The sequence below is a fragment of the Bombus huntii genome, chromosome 15 (genome assembly GCF_024542735.1).
Source record: "Bombus huntii isolate Logan2020A chromosome 15, iyBomHunt1.1, whole genome shotgun sequence".
NCBI classification, from domain to species: Eukaryota; Metazoa; Arthropoda; class Insecta; order Hymenoptera; family Apidae; genus Bombus; species Bombus huntii.
In genome coordinates, this window is record NC_066252.1 from 2,933,543 (window position 1) to 2,953,585 (window position 20,043).

A 20,043-nucleotide genomic window follows, 5' to 3' on the forward strand; every position below is an offset into this window, starting at 1 on the left:
TCTCACGACTCTACTCTTCGACGACTCGAAACCTCTAACGACTCTACTCTTCGACGACTCAATTAGCTCTGATCTTCGCCAATACACTCCTGCTCGGTCGTGCTCGCTCTTGCTCTCGTCCTCTCACACACACACACACACACACACACTTTTCGGCTCACATACTCTGGCCTCTCGATTGCCACTCCTTGAAATATGGAACCGTACTTCTGTTTTGACGCTGCTTATCTTTTCTCGCGTCACTGTTACTAGGCGCTCTTGGATGTAAACAAACCACGAAAGACGACGTACACGGTGTTTTCTAATTTCAGCCGATCTCCAATCAAAGCTATTCTACGATATTACAATCGGCCTTTCCTGACAATCACATCTGCCCTCAGATGTGCTCATCATCGCCGCTCGCACTTACATCACTATCGTCAGCATTCCACCATTTCATGTGATCGGCTGCCGTGGAAGTTGTACGTGGCCCTTCGTGCTCCCCCTCTCGCTGCACTATGTATCGGTCATTTCGCAGGACTTTTATCACCCGATACGATCCAAGAAACTTCGGATGCAGCTTTAGCCCGGGACCCTTCTGCATCCTCTCGATTGCCACTAGATCTCCCGTCCTGTACGCTGTCGCCTTCTTGCGTCTCCTGTTATACGCCCGCTTGTTTCGGATTTGAATCTCCTCAATCCGTCTCTTTGCGTCTGCACGCAGCTGATCTCGTTCCTCTTGGAACACCGCGGCCTGTTCGTCCTCGATTAGCTGACTGATCTGTGGATCGTCCCGCAGCCTCATTCGTGTTCCGAACAACAACTGGAACGGGGCAGCGTTCGTACTTACATTGGGAGCTGCATTTAAATACCTCTGCGCTGTCTCCAGGTGTTTGAACCACTTGTCCGGCGTTGGCGCAGATAGCTTCGTCAGCAGTGGAATAAGCGTCCGGTTCACTCTTTCCACTTGTCCATTTGCCCTCGGGATCCCAGTTGTAGTCCGAACGTGCTGTATGCCTTCCTCTCTGCAGTAGTCTTCGAAGGCGCCGGCCGTAAATGCTGTTCCGCGATCGGAGATGATTCTCCCCCTTTTATACTTATTTCAACAGTGTCCAAAAAGTCTGCGCCAATAATAAGCGAATGTTGCATCACTGTGTCTGGAACTACGTGTATGGTTATACAGTACGACTCATTGTCTATAATAATGTTCGTCGAAAATTTCCAGAGCGTAAAATTCCTTCCGGAACCGACACCGCGAAATCCGACGATTTCCCGACTTAATCTGGGCGCTCCGATTTTCACATGCTGATCTGCTCGCATTAGAGTCAGCTCACTACCGGTGTCTATCAACGCGCTCAATTCGAAATTTTCCATCTTAACATCCTTACCACGCCTTGTTTGTAACGACCGAAACATGCTGTAAACTTTTTTTGAGGGCTCACCCAAATTGTCGCAACTTGATGCGATGTGTCCGTACTCCCTACATTTGAAGCATTTAGGTCCTCTCGACTTGCTCGGACACTCCGCACACACGTGCTCCGCATCACCGCAATTGTAGCATCTCGCCTTCCTCGCATCTCCAGATCGACTGGGTTCCTTGTTCCTCTCGGTTTCGGACAGCTTCGCCATCGGCTTTACCCTGCTACTCTTCGGCTCCTCAAATTTCGTCCTCATCTCCATATCTCTTTTTATCGCTTCGTAGCGCCTGAAACGCTCTTTTAATTGCTCGATATTCCTGGCTCCGTATAGCACAGTCTTGTTCGCGACCTCGTCGGGAATGCCTTGAATAATGTAGTCTATCAAGGATTGCGTATCAACCCTTCCTTGTTTTGCAATCCCGCACATGTGATACATATATTGTTGCAGACTCTCATCTGCTTTCTTCTTTCTATGGGATAACTCGCGATGTATCTGTTGGTCGCTTACTACATTTTCAAACTCATTCCTCAACGCCTTTTTTAGCTTTGCCCAGGACTTCGCGCATCGCTCTTGTCGTACGAAGGCCTGAGCGGAGCCTGCGAGTAATTTCTTAGCATAGGCCACCATGTGGGCGTCTGACCAACCCCACACTTCTGCCATTTCCTCGAAGTCTTCCACCCACTGATTTACACTCAGCAGATCATCCCCGCTGAATTTCTCTAATGAGTCTTGCACGTCTTTAAGACTCAACATCGAACCGACGCATACCTTCTGGTGATACTCATCGCGGTCCTGATACACCGCTCGCGTGCCTCTCCTGTATTCTCGCGCGCCTTGTTTGTCGTCCTCGCCTTTACTTTCGTCGGAGCTCTCTTCTTCCGACGATACATCGTCTCCTTCTAGGGCCGCCTGTAGCCGCGCGCGTAGTTCGGGTTTTCTTCCCGTTACCTTCAACCCCAAGCTAGCGAGACGCGCTCTCAGCTCTTTCGTCCTCAGCTTCTCGAGGTCTTCAACGTTCGCCATTTTATTCTATTATTTTTCTACCCCAGCACAAATAGCTCCGCTAAAAGGTGTCGTTTTCTGTCTTATTCAATCCCGGCTGAGCTCCCACTTGTAATATCGGAAAATAAGGATAGAAATTTTTTTTCCGGATTACTTACAATTTATTAATATTAAATTGAATATACAAATATAAATTGGACAGAGAACGATATTTATTTAACGGAAACTAAATGCAATACTCGTATCTATATCAAATAACTTTACAGTTATTTGACCACTCTCGTCACAACGAATCTAACACACACACTCTCTCTCTCTAACAACTCTATCAATTCTCACGATTCTACTCTTCGACGACTCAATTAGCTCTGATCCTCGCCAATACACTCCTGCTCGGTCGTGCTCGCTCTTGCTCTCGTCCTCTCACACACACACACACACACACACTTTTCGGCTCACATACTCTGGCCTCTCGATTGCCACTCCTTGAAATATGGAACCGTACTTCTGTTTTGACGCTGCTTATCTTTTCTCGCGTCACTGTTACTAGGCGCTCTTGGATGTAAACAAACCACGAAAGACGACGTACACGGTGTTTTCTAATTTCAGCCGATCTCCAATCAAAGCTATTCTACGATATTACAATATATTTGAATTATCGACATTTATATTTTTTGCATTAAATAATTAGCATACAAATGCTATAATAGATACAGTGGTGTTCCAATACTTTTTGTAATAATGTATAATATTGTAGCCAGTAATTTATATTATATATCTTGACATAGCAATATGTAACGTACAAGCATCTTCCAGGTGTGAACACAGGAATTTCGGTCCAAATCGCGATAATTCGGAACGAAAAATCAACGACACTTCACGTGAACGAGTACAACTGTACCCTAAACGCCACTCCAATCTTGCTAGACACGTATTCGAATAAACCTTGGATAAATCCAGAAAAGGAAGTACTGGCACCTCAGAGGCCACCAGCGCCGCCCAGCAATTACTTTCAGGTGAGATTTCAGACTTTCAAACTGAATCGAATGTATGCAATGATCAGAAATCTTACATAGGTGAATCTAGGAGGCTTCGATTCGAATGATCTGCTGAGGTTCGGCAAAGAAGATATGCAAATTAAGGGCTATGTCGGTTGTCTTCGTGGATTGATGATCGGAGAATATCTAGTTGATTTGCCTAGCCTCGCGAACGAGGCTAATCACGAGGGTAGCAAAGGAGTGCTACCTAATTGTCAGATGAAATGTGACGCTACCCCGTGCAAGAACAACGGAACTTGTACGGAAGATTTTGGAAGACAGGAGTTTTCTTGTAACTGTGAATTGACGTCGTACTTTGGGGAACATTGCGCCGATGGTGAGATATTTTTGCTTTAAGTTTATTCTTTCGAGGCTCTTTTTTTGTTTCTTTTTTGAGAAAATGATTTGAACAACAAAATTTATCCTTCTTTAGTTTATGAATTATGGAGATATCTTGCAACGCGATATCATTTATACTATTTACGAGATGAAATAGTTTCTGTGTTTTATTATTAGGAAAATTAAAAATATTTTGTCCGACTCATCCGATCATTAAATAATTTAATAGATTTACCTAGTACAATGGCTAATTTATTCGATCACAAAGATGGATTTACTTCTTTTTAAAATATTGTATATATTAATTTAGAATGAATCCATCGATAGAATAAATTGTTTATAACATTTCTCATATATCATTCAGTAAAGAATAATTCGTTCGGTTTCTTTCGTTGATAGAGAGGAATTAAACATAGAAAAATTAGAAAACGTAGTGTTTATTCGACCAATCGCGGGGAGACGTTGTCGCTAGGAGAGACGTCAACGGGAGTCGTAAATTCCCGTTACGATTATAACAATCGACACCACGACTTGATCGATCCCCTGATTTCCGGTGAGATAATAGGGGTGATTGAGTTTGTATAACACTGTGATTCACAGAATTATAAATTATATATTTCCAACACTTAGATTACACTGATGAGCATAGATAGATAGATAATCACTTATCGCACGAAGATAAGATAGATATGTACGTTAGAGCAGGGCTCTTGTAATTGGATTAATGTATTAGTGGACGTAGCACTATAAGATATTTAGGAGAGGAAATGTATGCTCGACAATACCGAGACCGACTCTCGCGTTATGCTTAGACTGCCCCGATAGGCATTAGCGTTAGATTTAGTAGTTGACTTTTCCAACGATGTAGAAGAAGTGAAGTTGAGTGATGCTGTGTCGAAGGAAAGCTAAGGATGGGTGTGTCTAGCGCACGGGACCATCGGATTTGTTGGTGCCGATGTTAGTTAAGAGAGTGAGGGAAATAGGCTTCGTTGTTAATTGGTTAAACAAAGGGTCTTAACCGCCCTCGAGAGAAAGTGGTTAGTGGGAGGAAAGTTGCAGCGTACGTGAGAAAAACTAACTTTCCCTTGTCCCGCCGTGGTAGACAATAGTCTTTAGAAATTCTTCGGAAATAGATGTTTGTTTGGTTTGAAGGACCTTAGCAGGCAAGTGACTGGGGTTTATGACGGGTGCTTAAGGCTATTGAGGGTACGCCGTACGGAAGAGCGGATATCTGGTGTCCGTCTGGCCCGCGGTGTGTGACCTGGGCCAGGCAGAGAGTCGCCCGGCGTAACACGTAGAAAACGATGCTGAATGTAGGAAGACAAGTGTTTTAAATTTTATGTGAAATTCTCTTTCATGTGAAACAACATTTAATTAATTAGTTATAAATATTGAGATATGAAAAATAGGCACGCGAGATATCTTCGAAGAGATCGCGTGAACGACATCATGTCATGATATGATATCTCATCTACGAATATTGCACGCAGTATTCATTAAAGTAAACAAGAAAGAAACCCTTAATAAACTTGGATCTAAAACTCATTTGCGTCGAGGTTAGAAGAGATCGCGTGTTAATAGAAAACGTTTTCACATGTCACAACGTTTAAAATGTCAATTAGTCATTTAGATACAATGCACGTCTCACCAGAAAATATTATATGCTTTTAATAAATAAATCATATACATAAAGATACGATAGATAGGATCTGAAATCTATGTTTCTTAGATATTTATTCTTTCTTTCTTATTTATATTTCTTTTATTTATTTTAGCAGATACACTAAATGTTCTTATGTTTCGATACAACCTTCCTTCGACACTTCCCATAACGATACAGAGACCAATTGAAAAATAAATTAGACCAATAAAAAGATGATGTCACTTAGAGTTTTATGCGATTGTACTTAATAAAATCAATCCTGAAAAATAAAGTCATCGCTCATTTACAAATGATAAGACCTTGAACAACTCATAGATTATCTAAATACTAAAGATATAAATTGTGTTAGATAATATTAAATTACAATAATAAAAATAATTTGAAAAAATAATTTCTGCTACACTGAGAATCAACTATTACATTTGAGAATTATTACATTTCTCTAGAGATTTACAAGGATTTTGAAACTTATCAAATTCAATAATACAAAATTCGCGTTGTTTGTTAGAAAAGGGAGCAGACTTCAGTGGCGAGAGTGTTCTGCAGCGCGAGTTCGACCCGGTTGACAAAGTGAACCAAGTGAAGGTTCAATTAGCATTCTCAACTAATGATGTTCAACAGCATACCATGGTTCTTCTACTTTTACAAACAGAAAATAAGTAGGTTTTTCGTCATTTTTCTATGTTTCTAATCCGTACACTATCAATCAATATATTTTATATTTCGAATTCGTTGCAATGATAATCACGATCTGAAATCGCTCTTGAATCCTAGATGTCTTTTGAAAGATTTTTTTTTCAGAAACTACTACTTGCTGGTTGCCTTGTCGTCACAAGGTGGGCTGATTTTTGAAGAAGACAGAGAAGGCTCCGTATATGAAGTACGTTTACGTCCAGGAAGCTTCGCAAATGGAAACCGACACAGCATTTACTATGTTCGAGATAATAATACGACCACGCTTCTGGTGTGTTATTCTTGCTATTGTTTTAAAGCTTTTCCAGTTTTACAAATAGACTGAGCATTTTTATGCAAATTAGTATTCTTGAGAATTACAAAAGTATATATTCTATATCGGTAGAATATTAATTCACCTATTAAGTATTATAGAAAGCACTATACTTTGGATATTTTATATATTTTTTCATGTTACTTGCATTCCGTTTAATTTTCCACTTTAGAATTTTTTACCTAGATAAATAAAAACAGTCTATTAATAACTACTTATACAGACACGCCGATGAATACTTAAACCAAATCGTATTTGATGTAAATTGAAATGCCTTGCAACATCCGCCGTCGAATATCTGTCGAACAGATTAAATTTGACTTTAGAATGGCATACCATCTCCTAAAATGATTGACAATCCCTTTACTGATTGTAGATCGATCGCCAGCCGGTGCAAATGGTACCAATGCCAGTGTTGAAGCCGAGAGAGGACGAGGACAATAGTCCAGGCGTGACAGAAATTCAACTAGGCGGTCTGAACACGACAGATTCTCGATTCAGCGGCAATGAATACAAGGGATACACCGGCTGTCTGAGCAGTGAGTCCTACGTTAAATCAAGCCGCTATGAAAAACAAAAGTCTGTCGAAAACCGATAACAGTTTATTCGTCGACAGTAAGAGTCGAACCGTGGTTTCTAATAGAATACTGTCTTTCTTATGTTAGACAAAACGATCGTCAGCCACATTGCGATTACGAAATGACGGATACCCTCTTCTTGTAGACGTCGTGGTATCGATCAACGGAGGACCTAGCATGAAACCGCTCGAGGAATATATGCTATTTACGAAACAGGGCAGCGAAACGGTCAGGGCGACGATACTTGCTGGAGTGAGGAGCGCCCAGTGCGCGGTCTTTCACACGGAACCACGTGGCCCTGAACCACCCAGAAACGATAGCGTTGTAAGAAACTTTTTATTATCAAGTACTGTCAATAGTAAAGCATTTATTTTAATATTTTTTATATAGAAAGTCACTTAATTAAATGCTGGTACATACCATTTTGATAGGTTCTGCGATATTAACGCTTTGACTGCCACGTTGAACATATATGACCGGCCACGGTTTCTCCTGTGACGCCACGGTGGTCATTGGTAACCGGAGCGCTTGAACTTCTTACAATTGTAAAAATTCAATGAAAATTGAGAGTTAGGGCATTTTGAATATAACCGATAAATAGAAGATACTTTGAAATAAAAAGTGCCCCATTCAACAATTAAACATTTTTATTAGAACATCAATAAAAAAAAATGAGAATAAATCTTGCATCTAACGGTGCACTGTGTTTGCATTCATATCTTTAAGGGGTAATCTACGAATATTATTATAAACACACCTTAGAAAATAATCGTAAAGGCTGCTTTATAATCATATAGTTGAAGTTAGGAGTGTGAACATACCTTACTATTATATATAGAATGAGCAAATACTGTTTACTAATATCTTCTACACGTTTCAACAATATATTCTGGACGTTTTGCTTACGACGAAATAACGAATGCGAATGGTTTGTTGACATAAACGAAGCCTTGTTATAATATGTCGCTATCAAATGTTACCAAGGCACTACGGTGGTCACCCGTAACCACCAATAAGATGAACGGTTCATTGGGGAAGAATGTTGTCTTATATCATTAATTTATTATTACTTTGCCATTATATGCTTTGAATAATAAAAATATTCCCGTGGCGTCCTCATGTGATTTCGGCGTGGCAGTCACAGTGTTAAACGTTGATGGAATATAGATATTGGTAGAAGAAATCCAATTAATGTAAACTCCGAACAAAATTATTGTATTATATAACTTTTACGTGCACACGTTATCTTACCAAAGAATTTTGATACAATAGCTTTCAATTAAGCTTGACGGCATAGCAAATAACAATATAGCAAGATGAAATAAGCATTAATATAATAAATATGTCAAAGGATCGCAACAGATCCTGGATGGAGGATCCTCCGAAGAGGAATTTATATAAATCGCAGTATTCCGACGCGACACAGGAGGAACAAGGTGCTGGTACTTACATCTTCATCGCATTGTGTTGCGTATTCGTTACCGCGGTGATCGGCTGCATCTATGAAGTTTGGCGAAGCGCAAGAAAGGATCGACGTCGAAGACGCGAAGCCGGGATCGCTGGCTCGCCCGTACTTTCATCCTCCGGATCTCAAAGATGGCAATCTCAACAGTATACGGATCAACTAGCTGGTGCCGTGAAAACGGTAGGCTTCAAGAACGTGACAGAAGATGAGAAAAGACCAAATGGCACGCATAAGTCCGCGGCGAAAGAGTATAAACCGCTGGCCAACGCGGAGTCGAAAGACTTAATTAACGATAAAAGGGTTCATATTAAAGGTAAGTTTAAGATCATGATAAATAAGCTGCAAATTTGTATTTGAAGGTGCAAAAGTGAATAGAATGCATATATGAAATATGTAAAATGTTCAAAATATAGTGATTATTTATTTTATATATTTATTTACAATGATAATCTAGAAAATTAAATATAGAATTTTATGGTTTTCGAGGATTTCAATGTTAATCAACTTTGATAATAACAGAAAGGATTTTGATTGGTTGAGAGGTGTGAAGAGCATAATCGTAAAACATCCTAAATAGAAAAATAGAGTACAGTAATAATTTTGAACGTAATATCGTGCGTGTACTTACTATTTACTGACTACTTACACTTTCTCACTCTTCATCGATACAGAACATCGGTTAAACGGGACTCGGAAAACCGAAACTCTATTGTAATAATAGCTCAATGAAAAGATTCGAAGATGAGCTATACATAGATGGACTACTAAGAGAATTAACGGAATTATTAGAATATAGATTATCGTAGAAATAGATTCGAAATTATTTAAAATTATGTTACAGCAGATGAAGAACCAGAGAGGAAGGAGCTCCTAGGGGTAAATACAGGCATCATCACTAAACCTCCGAAACCAAATCCATTCGTAAAGATTTTTTCTTTTTTTTATAAAAATTACGTATGTTAAGTTCTAAGCAGTTTGCCAAGTGGATTTTTCGGTAGTGTCTCCATCAAGGAAAATTTTTTTTATTCAAATTGACACTATTTCACGATCGATGCGCAACAAATGTTTTATTCGTATTTGTATCTACTTTGCAGGCTCGCTTTGAAATACTTTAAAACATATCGAAATAAATAAACGAATACCTGACCACGATATTTCTTTAGCTATATAATTCTAGTAACGTGAAAAATATTTTACAAAAGAATTACTCTAGAAATTAACGTTTCCTTCTTGGTAAATCAATTCTAGTTTATATATTGTGAAATGTTCTTAGCTTTTAATTTTTACTACGAAGACGATAACATCAAATTTTCATATTCTGATTGAGCATTTGTTATTAAATATCTCAACGACATATGCTACTTTTTACGATACGTTCCAAGGAGTGGAACGATAGAACAGAATTTATAAAAGAATTAGAATACAATAAAACGTACAAGGATTAAATATAAATTCGGTTTCTACGCATCGAATCGTTGATTTCCAGTCGATGGAAGATCTGCAGGAGGAGCCGGAACTGGAAGAATGCGAAGAAGAGGAGGCGGCTGAGGAAGAAGAAGAAGAAAAAGGAGACGATTCCAAAGAACAGAATCCAGATGAGGAGGAGAGACATCAGTTGAAAGGAGAACATACTGACGATAAAGATTTTGTCAAGTCGGTAAGAAAAACATCAAGAAGTTATTCCTTGAATAGATAGGTCTTTGTCCTTGAAATACGAATCCGGTCCGATATCGCAAGAATCTATTTTTCAAAGATCTCAAACTAAACGTGGAACTAAGCTAAATTAAGAAACGGAGAAAAGTGTTGAAAAATGATTTTCATAATTTTATTACTTTGATATTCGTATAAGTTAGTTGACCCATTAAGGACCAAGTAATGGATATGGATACAACATTATCGAGAAACATAAACTTGTCCATATAAAAAATATCGTTTTGTAAACAGAATGTACAGAAACTGTATGCATTGGAATAATAGACACTTTTCAAAGGCACGTTTACTTATTGTATCAAAAAAAAAAACCTGTTTTAAGAAAAGTTTATCATATTGTAATACTACAATATTTGAATTTCTTCCATCTTCGTACTATTATATATAAGAAGAAATGGTATTGAAATAGATTCTAAGCAAAAAGGGCTAAAAAGACAGAGTTCAATAATGTAAATTGACCGGAGCAAATGTAAATGAAATGTTGCATCAACCTGAAATAGTCCTTGGTGGGTTAAACCGTTACTCGATTATATCAAAGTGAAGAAAAATTTGTAGTTTAAGGACAGATTCGATTTCACCACAAAGTAAATGTGTTCAAATTTTGTTGGATATATTCATTATTATTTGGCTGCGATGTGACACACCAGTGTTATTCATATCCATCTATCATACATTTGTTATTTATCTCTGTCAGCTTTGTATGTACGTCCCTTATCCTTTCTTTTTTATATATATATAAATACAAATATAAATATGCAATATTGATTATGTTATACGAACAACGAATAAAACATCCTTAAGGAAATCAATTCTAAAACGTTGTGCCATCTCACTCCTCGTAAACCCACAAAACACATGAAAGAAAATTATACCATAATACCCATAAAAGTCCTAAGACACATAAACATCATTTTCTCGGCAATCAATTAGATCATCATGTCATATGGAACATGAATAAAAAGAAAATCGAGAATAATTCGAAAGTTTCGAATGCGGACGAACATAATCGAAAATATATGTATAATAATTTCAGCCGGAAAATTCGTCTAGGATAAGTGTTGAGGAGAGTGTTGACTCATTAAACAACAATCCCGAACACGATGACACGAAAACGCAGTACGAAGCCTAGAGGTATCAGTGTTATCGTAAAGCTTGTTGCATCGTTTGTTCTTATGATCGTTCATTTGCTTTCTTCATTCTATCCATAATGTAATTTCCGTTCGCCTACTACGATAGTATAATAGTAGATGTAAAGTGAATCCTTCTATGCATCGTGTGTATGTTTTATTTAAAATATTGATGCGAATTACACGACATTGGAATACCTAATATTGCATGATTTAATGCGACTTATCTGCAAGAAAAATTATCCTTTATGCTCTTCGTGTACAATGGTGTGTACAAATTTCCAAATATATCTTTCATTCTATATTCCACAAGCAGTATTATGGAGGATTTTAACTAATATTATATAACTATGTCATAATCTTTTACTTGTTATACCATCATACCCAGTATTAGTTAAAATTCTTTTAGGCATAGCTTTTGAAATATAAAGTGAAAAATCTATCTGAAATTTTTTGCACAACAGCGTATATTGCATTTTTATTATATTAGGCCATAGCATATGAAAATTTATTACTCCTTTTTTTATCGAAACAAAAACGTATGTGTTCGCCTATCATCAGGAACAATGTTTGAATCGATATACCTTTGCTATTGAGATATATGTACATATAACAGTGACTAATATTCATTAGACTGCAGAATAACTAATAGGAAAAAAGCAAAGAGAATAGTAAAAAAAGTATCTAGCAGTACTTTAGTCAAAAAATCCCTATACGAGATTTGTATACTAATCCAATTTTCTATAATTATATATTAAGTACAGAATATCATTACATTATAATGATGTTCAATTTCATATAAATTATGTTGCGGGCCAAGAATGTATTTTGTGATACAATCTGTATACATAAAGGAAGGAATATTATAAGAATTAATGAAATAAATATTACAGTGCTCAACAAGTAAATTACTTTTTTTCGATAATTTTCTCTTTTTTTATAAAAATTGGAAAAGACAATATTACAACTACAGTAAGTAAGGATGAACTTTAATAAATAATGAACTTTAAGAAAATATTTGAAAAAGATATTCAATTGCATGAATGAAACTACGTATTTACCAATTTTTAGCGACAAATAATATGAAAATTTAAAAATTAACTAGAAGGAAAGTAATCTAAAAATTTAAAATTATAAAGATGCATCAATCAATATTGCATGAATCATAAGTATAATGGGAGAAGGATCGATACAGTACATTTGAGTGCATGTTGCATTAAAAGAAATATTTTTATCATAATTTCTACAGCGACTTTCATCCTGTTTTAAGTTCTTCCATTGTTACTTGGAATGAAATCGAAATAATATTTTTTCTATCTAAGATATCGAAGTTGAAAATTACTTAAAACAAGTTTAATCTTATTTAGGCCATCACGCTAAATGGTATTGGACAACGAACGACAGTCAAAAATTTTTCTGCAGGTCAGTATTAGCTTAATTACTTACGAGAAAATTATAATGTGTTAATAAACAATATAATAAAAAAAACATTGTCCCTGTTTCCATATTCCATAACTAAAAAAACTGTATTTTTTACAGTTTATTGCCTTAGAAAATTAAAACTTAAAAGTATAGAAAAATAAATATAATATAAACTTGTCATTTTTAATAAATTTGTAAACTAAATTGATATATCATTACAAAACCAAAAGATGTTATATACGCTATATAAACAAAATATAAACAAAATAAATATATTTTAATCTAGCAACTACAATTAAAGAAAATAAGAAAGTATAATTTTCCCCCAAGAAGTAAGCTTCTTTCGGGAGCTCTGGTCGATTGTTATACAATTATACAGCTTTAATATCTATTCCTAATATATTACTTACTTTGAGAATCTTTACGTGTACCTTTCTAGATTCTGCAAGGCGTTTCATTTTCAATCTACAACCAATCTATTTACCGGACGATCGGAGAATATTTGGATGTCCACTGAACTATGTTGGTATTGGAGAATATCAATCAAGAAATAGAAATTCCGTTGAGTCAGTATTGTCTTTGGATTGATGCTTCCCGAATATATACGAGAATTGTTAATTTCACGCCATGTGCATTGTATACGCGAGCATAACTAATTTCAAAACAAATGCGAAATAAAAGAATCCATATGTGTGACGATATACATACATACAATAACGAATGTTCATTAAACATTTCATGATAGTTTCTACATTCGCGAATACAAGAATCTATAATTTATTTTAAAAATATGTAATACTTACTGTTTGGACGTTAATATAGGTTGACACCAGCAATTTTCGCTGTTTTTTCATACTATATGTTGACAGATGTCGATTAAAGAAGCCCGTGAAAAGTTGATGCGTTTATTGAAAAAAGGAAACAATAAAAATTATTTCTGATACGTTTTTACTTTTATGTAATATTTCCTACAAACACCCCCTTTGTAGTACTTACTTATGTATGTATACACTCTAATATCAGGAAAAAATGTAACTTATTTTCATTTTACTGTACTAGAAACGTTGTTCACTATTGTCAAAACAAACACATATAAAATTAGTATGTATCTAATACTTCTACAATTTTATTCAAGACTCGCCTGATATTATGTCTCACTTCATTGCTTTCTTAAACTTCATAACGAACTGTTATATTCAATATTATCGCGTTCTATAAGTACATATATCGATTATAAAGTTATATCGATTGCTGGTATAGCAATTAGTGATTGAATCTGTCAATGTGTTGTTGTACTGAAACTTAATTAAAATAAAGAAAATCAATGCTGTATATATATTATTAATATCGTAAAATAAAGTAGAAGAAATAAGTACGATTAAGTGTACTGAAAAATATTATCCAAACTATTGGGGACAAATTACATACTAAGGTTATAAATTTTGGTTTTAAAGATAATTACGTTTCTTTATTTCTAAGTAACATTTGAAGAAAAAACAGCGGAAAATGACGAAAGTTGTGGAATTATGTCCTGATAGAAATTTAACAAATCTAAATTTTGAGAAATATCAATTTTGTTCTGATGAAGTTCCAATAGACAGTGAAATAAATTTGAAAACAGGTAAGGATTAATGAACAAAATACATTATTAATTTTTACTATTTTATTATTTTTGATAGAATACATTGTGATCTTAACAGAAACATTGTTACTTATAATTACAGATATACTTAGGTTAGAGTTAACAACCAATCGTGATTCCCTTTTAGAAACACGATTGTTTGCTTTACATAATCATTTATTCAAAAATCCATACGATACATCAGTTTGGTTTATAGATAAAGATTGGGTTGTGTGGCATTTAAAAAAGGATGGCAATTTACAGCAAGTATATACAATCCATAGTTTAAGCGAAAAGATACAGAATTTTCTATATAATCCATCAATTGGATTTACTAGTAACAATATTATTGTAATCTCTGATGGTGGAGACTGTTTAACATTATTAGTAACAGATGCACAAGAACATATCAAATCTTTTATACTAAATGACGCAGAGCCTGGAATTATATTAGATGTACAATATGTGAATAGTATAAGCGCTGTTATGATCGTAATGTGTGATATTAGAAGTACAGGCGAAAAAAAATTTACAAGACTATTACTGCTAACATATATTTGGAGAAATGTAGGAAATGAAGCTGAATACTTTGAGCTAACTGATAAAAAAGCTTTAAAAGTAAATGGTTCTGTTGAATATGTATATATAGAAGAATGCGGAAAATACTTGCATTCTATTTGCCAAGATTATATAACATTTGAATGTCCAAAAACAAAACCATTTACTGACAGTAGGAAGGATATAGAGAAAACTGGAGAACTAAAGATCCCAAAATATTGTTGGTCTCAGGATGAGGATTCAATAACAGTTTGGCTTACAATAGATAAACATCATCATGATAAAGTTCAAGTAAATGTAACACCATTGGAATTATCGGTAACAGTGAATAATAATGTACTAATTGAAGGGCAATGCCAATACAGATTAGATGAAAATTTAACAACATGGAGATATGAACAGGATACATTTAAACTTGAACTGTATAAACATGAAAGCGGTTTGATGTGGAATGAACTAATTAAAGGTGATATTGGTGGAGAGTGTTTGCCTAATGAAACTTTGGCTGCTGAAATCCATTTTAGGTACATTACTTGAAATATTAATGAAAATTCTGTTATATTATTTGTACTTTAATATCTTTTTATTTCATGTTTAGGTTAGCACATTTGTGTGCAGATCAAATAGATAACAAACAAGAAGGTCAACCTTGTTTGGGATTCAATGCTGAACAACTTGAAGAATGTGACCTTGAAAGAAAAGATAATCTTCTACAAAGAATTGACCTTATTACACAGAAAAATACTCATTTAGCTATGCTTGGACTAAACAATCATGTTTTGTATACGTACAAAACAAAATCCGGACAAGCAATATGTTTAAGGCACGATAATGACGGTTGCTTATGGATAACTAACCAAGTAAATGATATGGAATGGAATATAAAGCATCATTACACCTTTCCTGGTTTTGGTTACGTTGAAGCAAGTAAAAGTAACAAAAAGTTTTGCCTTTCACCTGCTGGTAAAGTATTTAGCTAAATTATAAATACAAATTATTTACACATAGTACTTCAACTTATTATATGTTTTAGATGGTTCATATGTAGCTATACTTGAGCACATAAGATATATATTTCTTTATAAAAGACCTGAATCAAATGTTGAAGTTGGTAAGCAATGGATTATAGACTTAGGTATTGAAACTTATCCTATTATGGGAGCAGCTGCCACAAATAGATATCTAATCATTCTAACTAAAAACAAACTGTATCGACTAAATATTTATAATATAATTATAAAATAAATTATACAATCATATAGTACAGTTTAATATCATCATTCATTCCTATAACCATTCATTCATTATATACAATACTGCATATCATTTGTAAAAGTATAATTCATACCAAATAGTATTGCAATTGAGCCACCCAGAAGACAAACTGATTAATTATATTTTCTGAAATTACTTCTATTTATATAGAAATATAATACTAAATACTAAAATATATTATAAGTATTTCATATTCGAAATAACAGTCAACTTAATGGAATTAATCTGTTTGACTTCTACGCAGCTCGAGTCATGTTTCAATATATGTACATTCTGTAGTTTTAATATTTTAAGCTTGTATTATATACAGGACACTTATCTTTAATAAATTTTGCAAATCTGCTCATAGTAAGTGATGAATCATTAGGCCAATGCCAAATAAGGCGATTTTTAAAAGATTCAACGAAGCTTGCTTCTGCTGAACTTGGTCTATGAAGATCGAATATCTTCTCATTTGTTTTGCAATTAAAAACGTATGTCATGGAACGTGTTTTACTAACATACCGATTCCAAGGATTTACGGTACTTCTCAAAAATATTACACTGTGTGGTATGAAATACAATTTGTCGTTATTATAACCATTAACATCTAAAGTCTTCTCTGGGAGTTCGTATACTAAGGCATCGCAATTATTTTTCATTTTACGTTGTGTTACTCGCAACTTTTCACATATATATGAACCAACTGGGAATAGTTCTTTGGCACGTACTCGAGCATAATTATTTCCCGCTGGTTTCCACAAAGCTTCACAGAACAACTTCATATCCTCATTCCTTTAAAAAAAAGTCATACATTAGTATTACATAAAAGTACTCCTTCAAAAAATATTTCATTACTGAAAATCTATAATTTACCTGTTCCTCAAATATTTTTTACTGATGTCCTCTCCTCCTAAGTAGAATGCATCTATAATATGCAATGAAAGTACTTTTTGCTGATGTCTAAATTCCTTAGTCATTTCATATACTACTTCTGCATATATAAGTGTATTTGGTGGTAGTTCTATGGCAATGTCATCGACTAGAACCCAAGAGTTCTTTATATATCGATATACGTTACTCCTTCCCATGCCCATATAAAATGTAGCATTCTTCTTATCATCATCATCCCTTGGCTTTGTACCACATGGCATACAAAACCAGTCATATGGTGATAATAATGCATTTTCAATGTTAAATTCCATCAATTGTGCTGGATTAATAGTAAGGAATGAAGTATCTCTCAAAAGAGTATTCAATTTATCTTTAGGCTTCATTTGCCTTGGAAGTGTTCTAGTTTCATCAGGAAGTTTCCAATACTCTAGACATTGTTTGCGCATATCAGCTTGTTTTGTCTCAACAAGGGTACTATCCTCGCAAAATGCAGCGATTTTACACAGGCCTATTATTTGTTTTCTGCCCAAATCTTCGTTAGAAGCACGTAGATAGTGAACAAATTGTTTTTCCTTTTTTAATTCACTATATGATACTAACTGTAAAACATCGCCATTTTCAGTACCTTTTAAAAGCAGACGATTAACGTGCTTCAAATATTCCACAACATCTTGTGTCCCAGCCCGTTTCTTTTTACATATTAAGTAACGTTCTGAATTTGCTGGTCTGGAAGAGTTTGGTTTAAAAATACAAACTTCTTCAAAGCAGCGATACATTAAATAAACTAAACCAGCACTAAAGGGTGTAAAAAGGTCAAATAATTTTGTCACAAAATGACCACCCTCTCTTACAATCATCAATGCTATTAAACATTGACAAAGATACAATTGTTTTGAAAGAATTTCTTGTATATTTTCTTGTCCTTCTACTGAAAATCCTCCATCAGACATCATGAAATGCACTCCTTTGCCATGGGTATGCTGCATTATAAGATTTGTAAATGCCTCTTGATTATCTGGGTCAAAAACGTCACCATTTTCTTTTGGTCCATAATATGGATGAAATGTTTCACAAGGGCCTGCATAAAAATCTGCTAATTTGAAATCATTTTCATTCCTTAAAGTAAGACCAAATCCTTTAGCACGCCATTTCTTTCGCCATAGAACATATTCACTAAAACCACCTGGTCCAGCACAAACATCTGCGAAGTATAGCAGCTCATTGTCCTTCAAACCTTCTGGTTTGGTAAACATAAAATTACATGCTCTATCTATATTTGCCATTTTAACAGCAGCACGATTTAAGAAAAATGCACCACGAATTGTTTCATAAGGATTGCAACGTGTTCTTGCTCGACGTATTTCAACGCCATCCAAATGATCAAATACTGTTTTTGCATTGATAACATTTTTCACTATATCTTCACAACAGAAATCAATTTCATCATCTATCGTCAACTTTTTTGGTCCCTGATGTAACCAGTGCTGCATTTCTTCTAATGTAGGTGTATTAGGATTTGGATTTCTTATCCATTCCATATCTTCTACACACTTTATTATTTCCTCTGCAGGATTCCACTTAAGACTTGAAGCTTCAAGTCCAGGAACATGATGTCCAAGACCTCTACGACCATGCTGTTTAGGTGCTTGAACTGGCTCTAAACGACCTTGTTTATTTTTTCCAAGACCGTAACCTTCTTTATATCCCATCATTCGCATCATCCTTATGCCCTTATCAAGGGAACTTTTTGGCTCTTGTGTTATTACTTCTTTTCTGTTGTGAACTCTCATTTCATCAATATCCTCCTCGTCAGACTTACTTGAGCTTCTATGAATCTTTTGTCGTTTACTATGGTGATAAGGATCTTCTTCATATGTCTTCCTTTTTGTCCTAGTTTCCAATTCTTCATTACAATTGGATAAATCTTGGACGTAGGCATGATTCTGCATACTTTGACTACAACCTTCATCGGCTGAATCTTGTTCATAAGAGGAATCTTGGTAAACACTATGAGATTTGAATGTGGCTATACTATCCTTCTCACTAGTATTTTCATTATAATAATCTTCATTACCATCACTCTCATTTGAACAAGAAAAATATGATGAATAATTTTCTCTTGTTTCAACACTTCCATCGTTGTCTTGTGAGAAATTTTTGAAACTCACGTTTTCATAATCACTCTCATCTGAGTCTGAAATATTAAAATATACCATGATATTACTATATTTGATACAGCCAAAGAAGGATAAGCGTTAGATATAAGTAAAGGCAATATAAGAGATGTAATCTGGAAGTCGTCCAAAGCCGAAAGGCACGGACTAAGATTAATAAAAAAAAATACTATATTTGATAGATTAAAAGTAGAATTTAATACAAATTAAATTAATTTATAAAAATAAATAATAAGAAGTTAACTAATATAAAACTTTTATGACATGAAATAATTAAGATAAAGCAGTGCTCTACAGTTATAGAATGACAAACTATTCAGATAAAATGATAAATAAATATTGCTAAACGGTATTACTTACTGCTCTTCATTTTTATTTTTATTTCTCTAACTGTTTCCTAACAGTTAATAATTAAATATTTAAAGTATTACTATTGAAATACTTCAATAGACACAAATGAAGAAACAAACGATGGCAATCCTTCTTGTCGTGTAAATATTTAAAAAAATATTTCACTGTTCTTGGAGGTTATGTTTATGCATCAATCGCATAACACTACACTCACGTACAAGAATATGGTCACATTCAGTAATAACGATAGAAGTAACCAGTTCACAAGTATAAAAAGATTATTTTATACACTGTGATGAAATAATATTCAAGAAACGTGTTGAAACGTGTTAAAACATGTATAGAAAATACATGAATCAGACAGAGAAATCACTCCGCACTTTCGCTACTAGCTTCGACACAACCGTCACCATCTAGTCGCAGAGTGAGACTGACCGAGGTCCA

The 20,043-nt window shown here is 34.8% G+C and overlaps 3 protein-coding genes and 1 long non-coding RNA gene across 12 annotated transcripts in view; 2 read left to right on the plus strand and 2 right to left on the minus strand.

The window, feature by feature from the left end:
• The window catches only part of LOC126873769 (uncharacterized), an 89,885-nt gene extending 76,279 nt beyond the window's left edge, over positions 1-13,606 (minus strand). The window contains exon 1 of the long non-coding RNA XR_007692531.1: positions 13,551-13,606. This is a non-coding gene — a long non-coding RNA (uncharacterized LOC126873769). The remainder of the gene's footprint in view (positions 1-13,550) is intronic.
• LOC126873689 (axotactin) overlaps positions 1-13,690 on the plus strand; it is a 31,169-nt gene extending 17,479 nt beyond the window's left edge. For 3 of the 9 annotated variants that reach the window (XM_050634798.1, XM_050634794.1, XM_050634792.1), the window contains exons 18-28: positions 3,217-3,416; positions 3,477-3,774; positions 5,948-6,098; positions 6,241-6,403; positions 6,822-6,984; positions 7,169-7,347; positions 8,375-8,801; positions 9,330-9,409; positions 9,975-10,145; positions 12,693-12,747; positions 13,187-13,690. In XM_050634798.1, the coding sequence (XP_050490755.1) occupies positions 3,217-3,416; positions 3,477-3,774; positions 5,948-6,098; positions 6,241-6,403; positions 6,822-6,984; positions 7,169-7,347; positions 8,375-8,801; positions 9,330-9,409; positions 9,975-10,145; positions 12,693-12,747; positions 13,187-13,335 (2,036 nt within the window). In that variant the 3' untranslated portion in view covers positions 13,336-13,690. Of the gene's footprint in view, positions 1-3,216; positions 3,417-3,476; positions 3,775-5,947; positions 6,099-6,240; positions 6,404-6,821; positions 7,025-7,110; positions 7,348-8,374; positions 8,802-9,329; positions 9,410-9,974; positions 10,146-11,231; positions 11,330-12,692; positions 12,748-13,186 lie in introns of those variants that run through there. The other 6 variants (XR_007692509.1, XM_050634795.1, XM_050634793.1 and 3 more) reach the window with 6 other exon arrangements.
• Positions 13,691-13,993: 303 nt separating this feature from the next.
• LOC126873723 (nudC domain-containing protein 1) lies at positions 13,994-16,190 on the plus strand. Its single transcript, XM_050634901.1, has 4 exons — positions 13,994-14,368; positions 14,472-15,450; positions 15,525-15,889; positions 15,960-16,190. Exons 1-4 carry the CDS (start codon positions 14,254-14,256, stop codon positions 16,169-16,171), a joined length of 1,671 nt encoding a protein of 556 aa, XP_050490858.1. The 5' UTR covers positions 13,994-14,253; the 3' UTR covers positions 16,172-16,190.
• Positions 16,138-20,024, minus strand: LOC126873702 (cap-specific mRNA (nucleoside-2'-O-)-methyltransferase 1). The gene is made up of 3 exons (XM_050634843.1): positions 19,609-20,024; positions 17,057-19,268; positions 16,138-16,975 (listed from the first exon to the last, which is right to left on the minus strand). The coding sequence occupies exons 1-3, from the start codon at positions 19,616-19,618 to the stop codon at positions 16,483-16,485; spliced, it is 2,715 nt and encodes a 904-aa protein (XP_050490800.1). The 5' UTR covers positions 19,619-20,024; the 3' UTR covers positions 16,138-16,482.
• Between the last annotated feature and the right edge of the window lie 19 nt (positions 20,025-20,043).

Bases quoted from the DNA above. Each gene is read 5' to 3' on its own strand.
- LOC126873723 (XM_050634901.1), top strand. From the start codon at position 14,254: ATGACGAAAGTTGTGGAATTATGTCCTGATAGAAATTTAACAAATCTA. The intron at 14,369-14,471 runs GTAAGGATTAAT...TTATAATTACAG, and splicing joins TGAAATAAATTTGAAAACAG to ATATACTTAGGTTAGAGTTA. The intron at 15,451-15,524 runs GTACATTACTTG...TTTCATGTTTAG, and splicing joins GCTGCTGAAATCCATTTTAG to GTTAGCACATTTGTGTGCAG.
- LOC126873702 (XM_050634843.1), bottom strand. The intron at 16,976-17,056 runs GTAAATTATAGA...TTTTTTTTAAAG, and splicing joins AAAAAATATTTGAGGAACAG to GAATGAGGATATGAAGTTGT.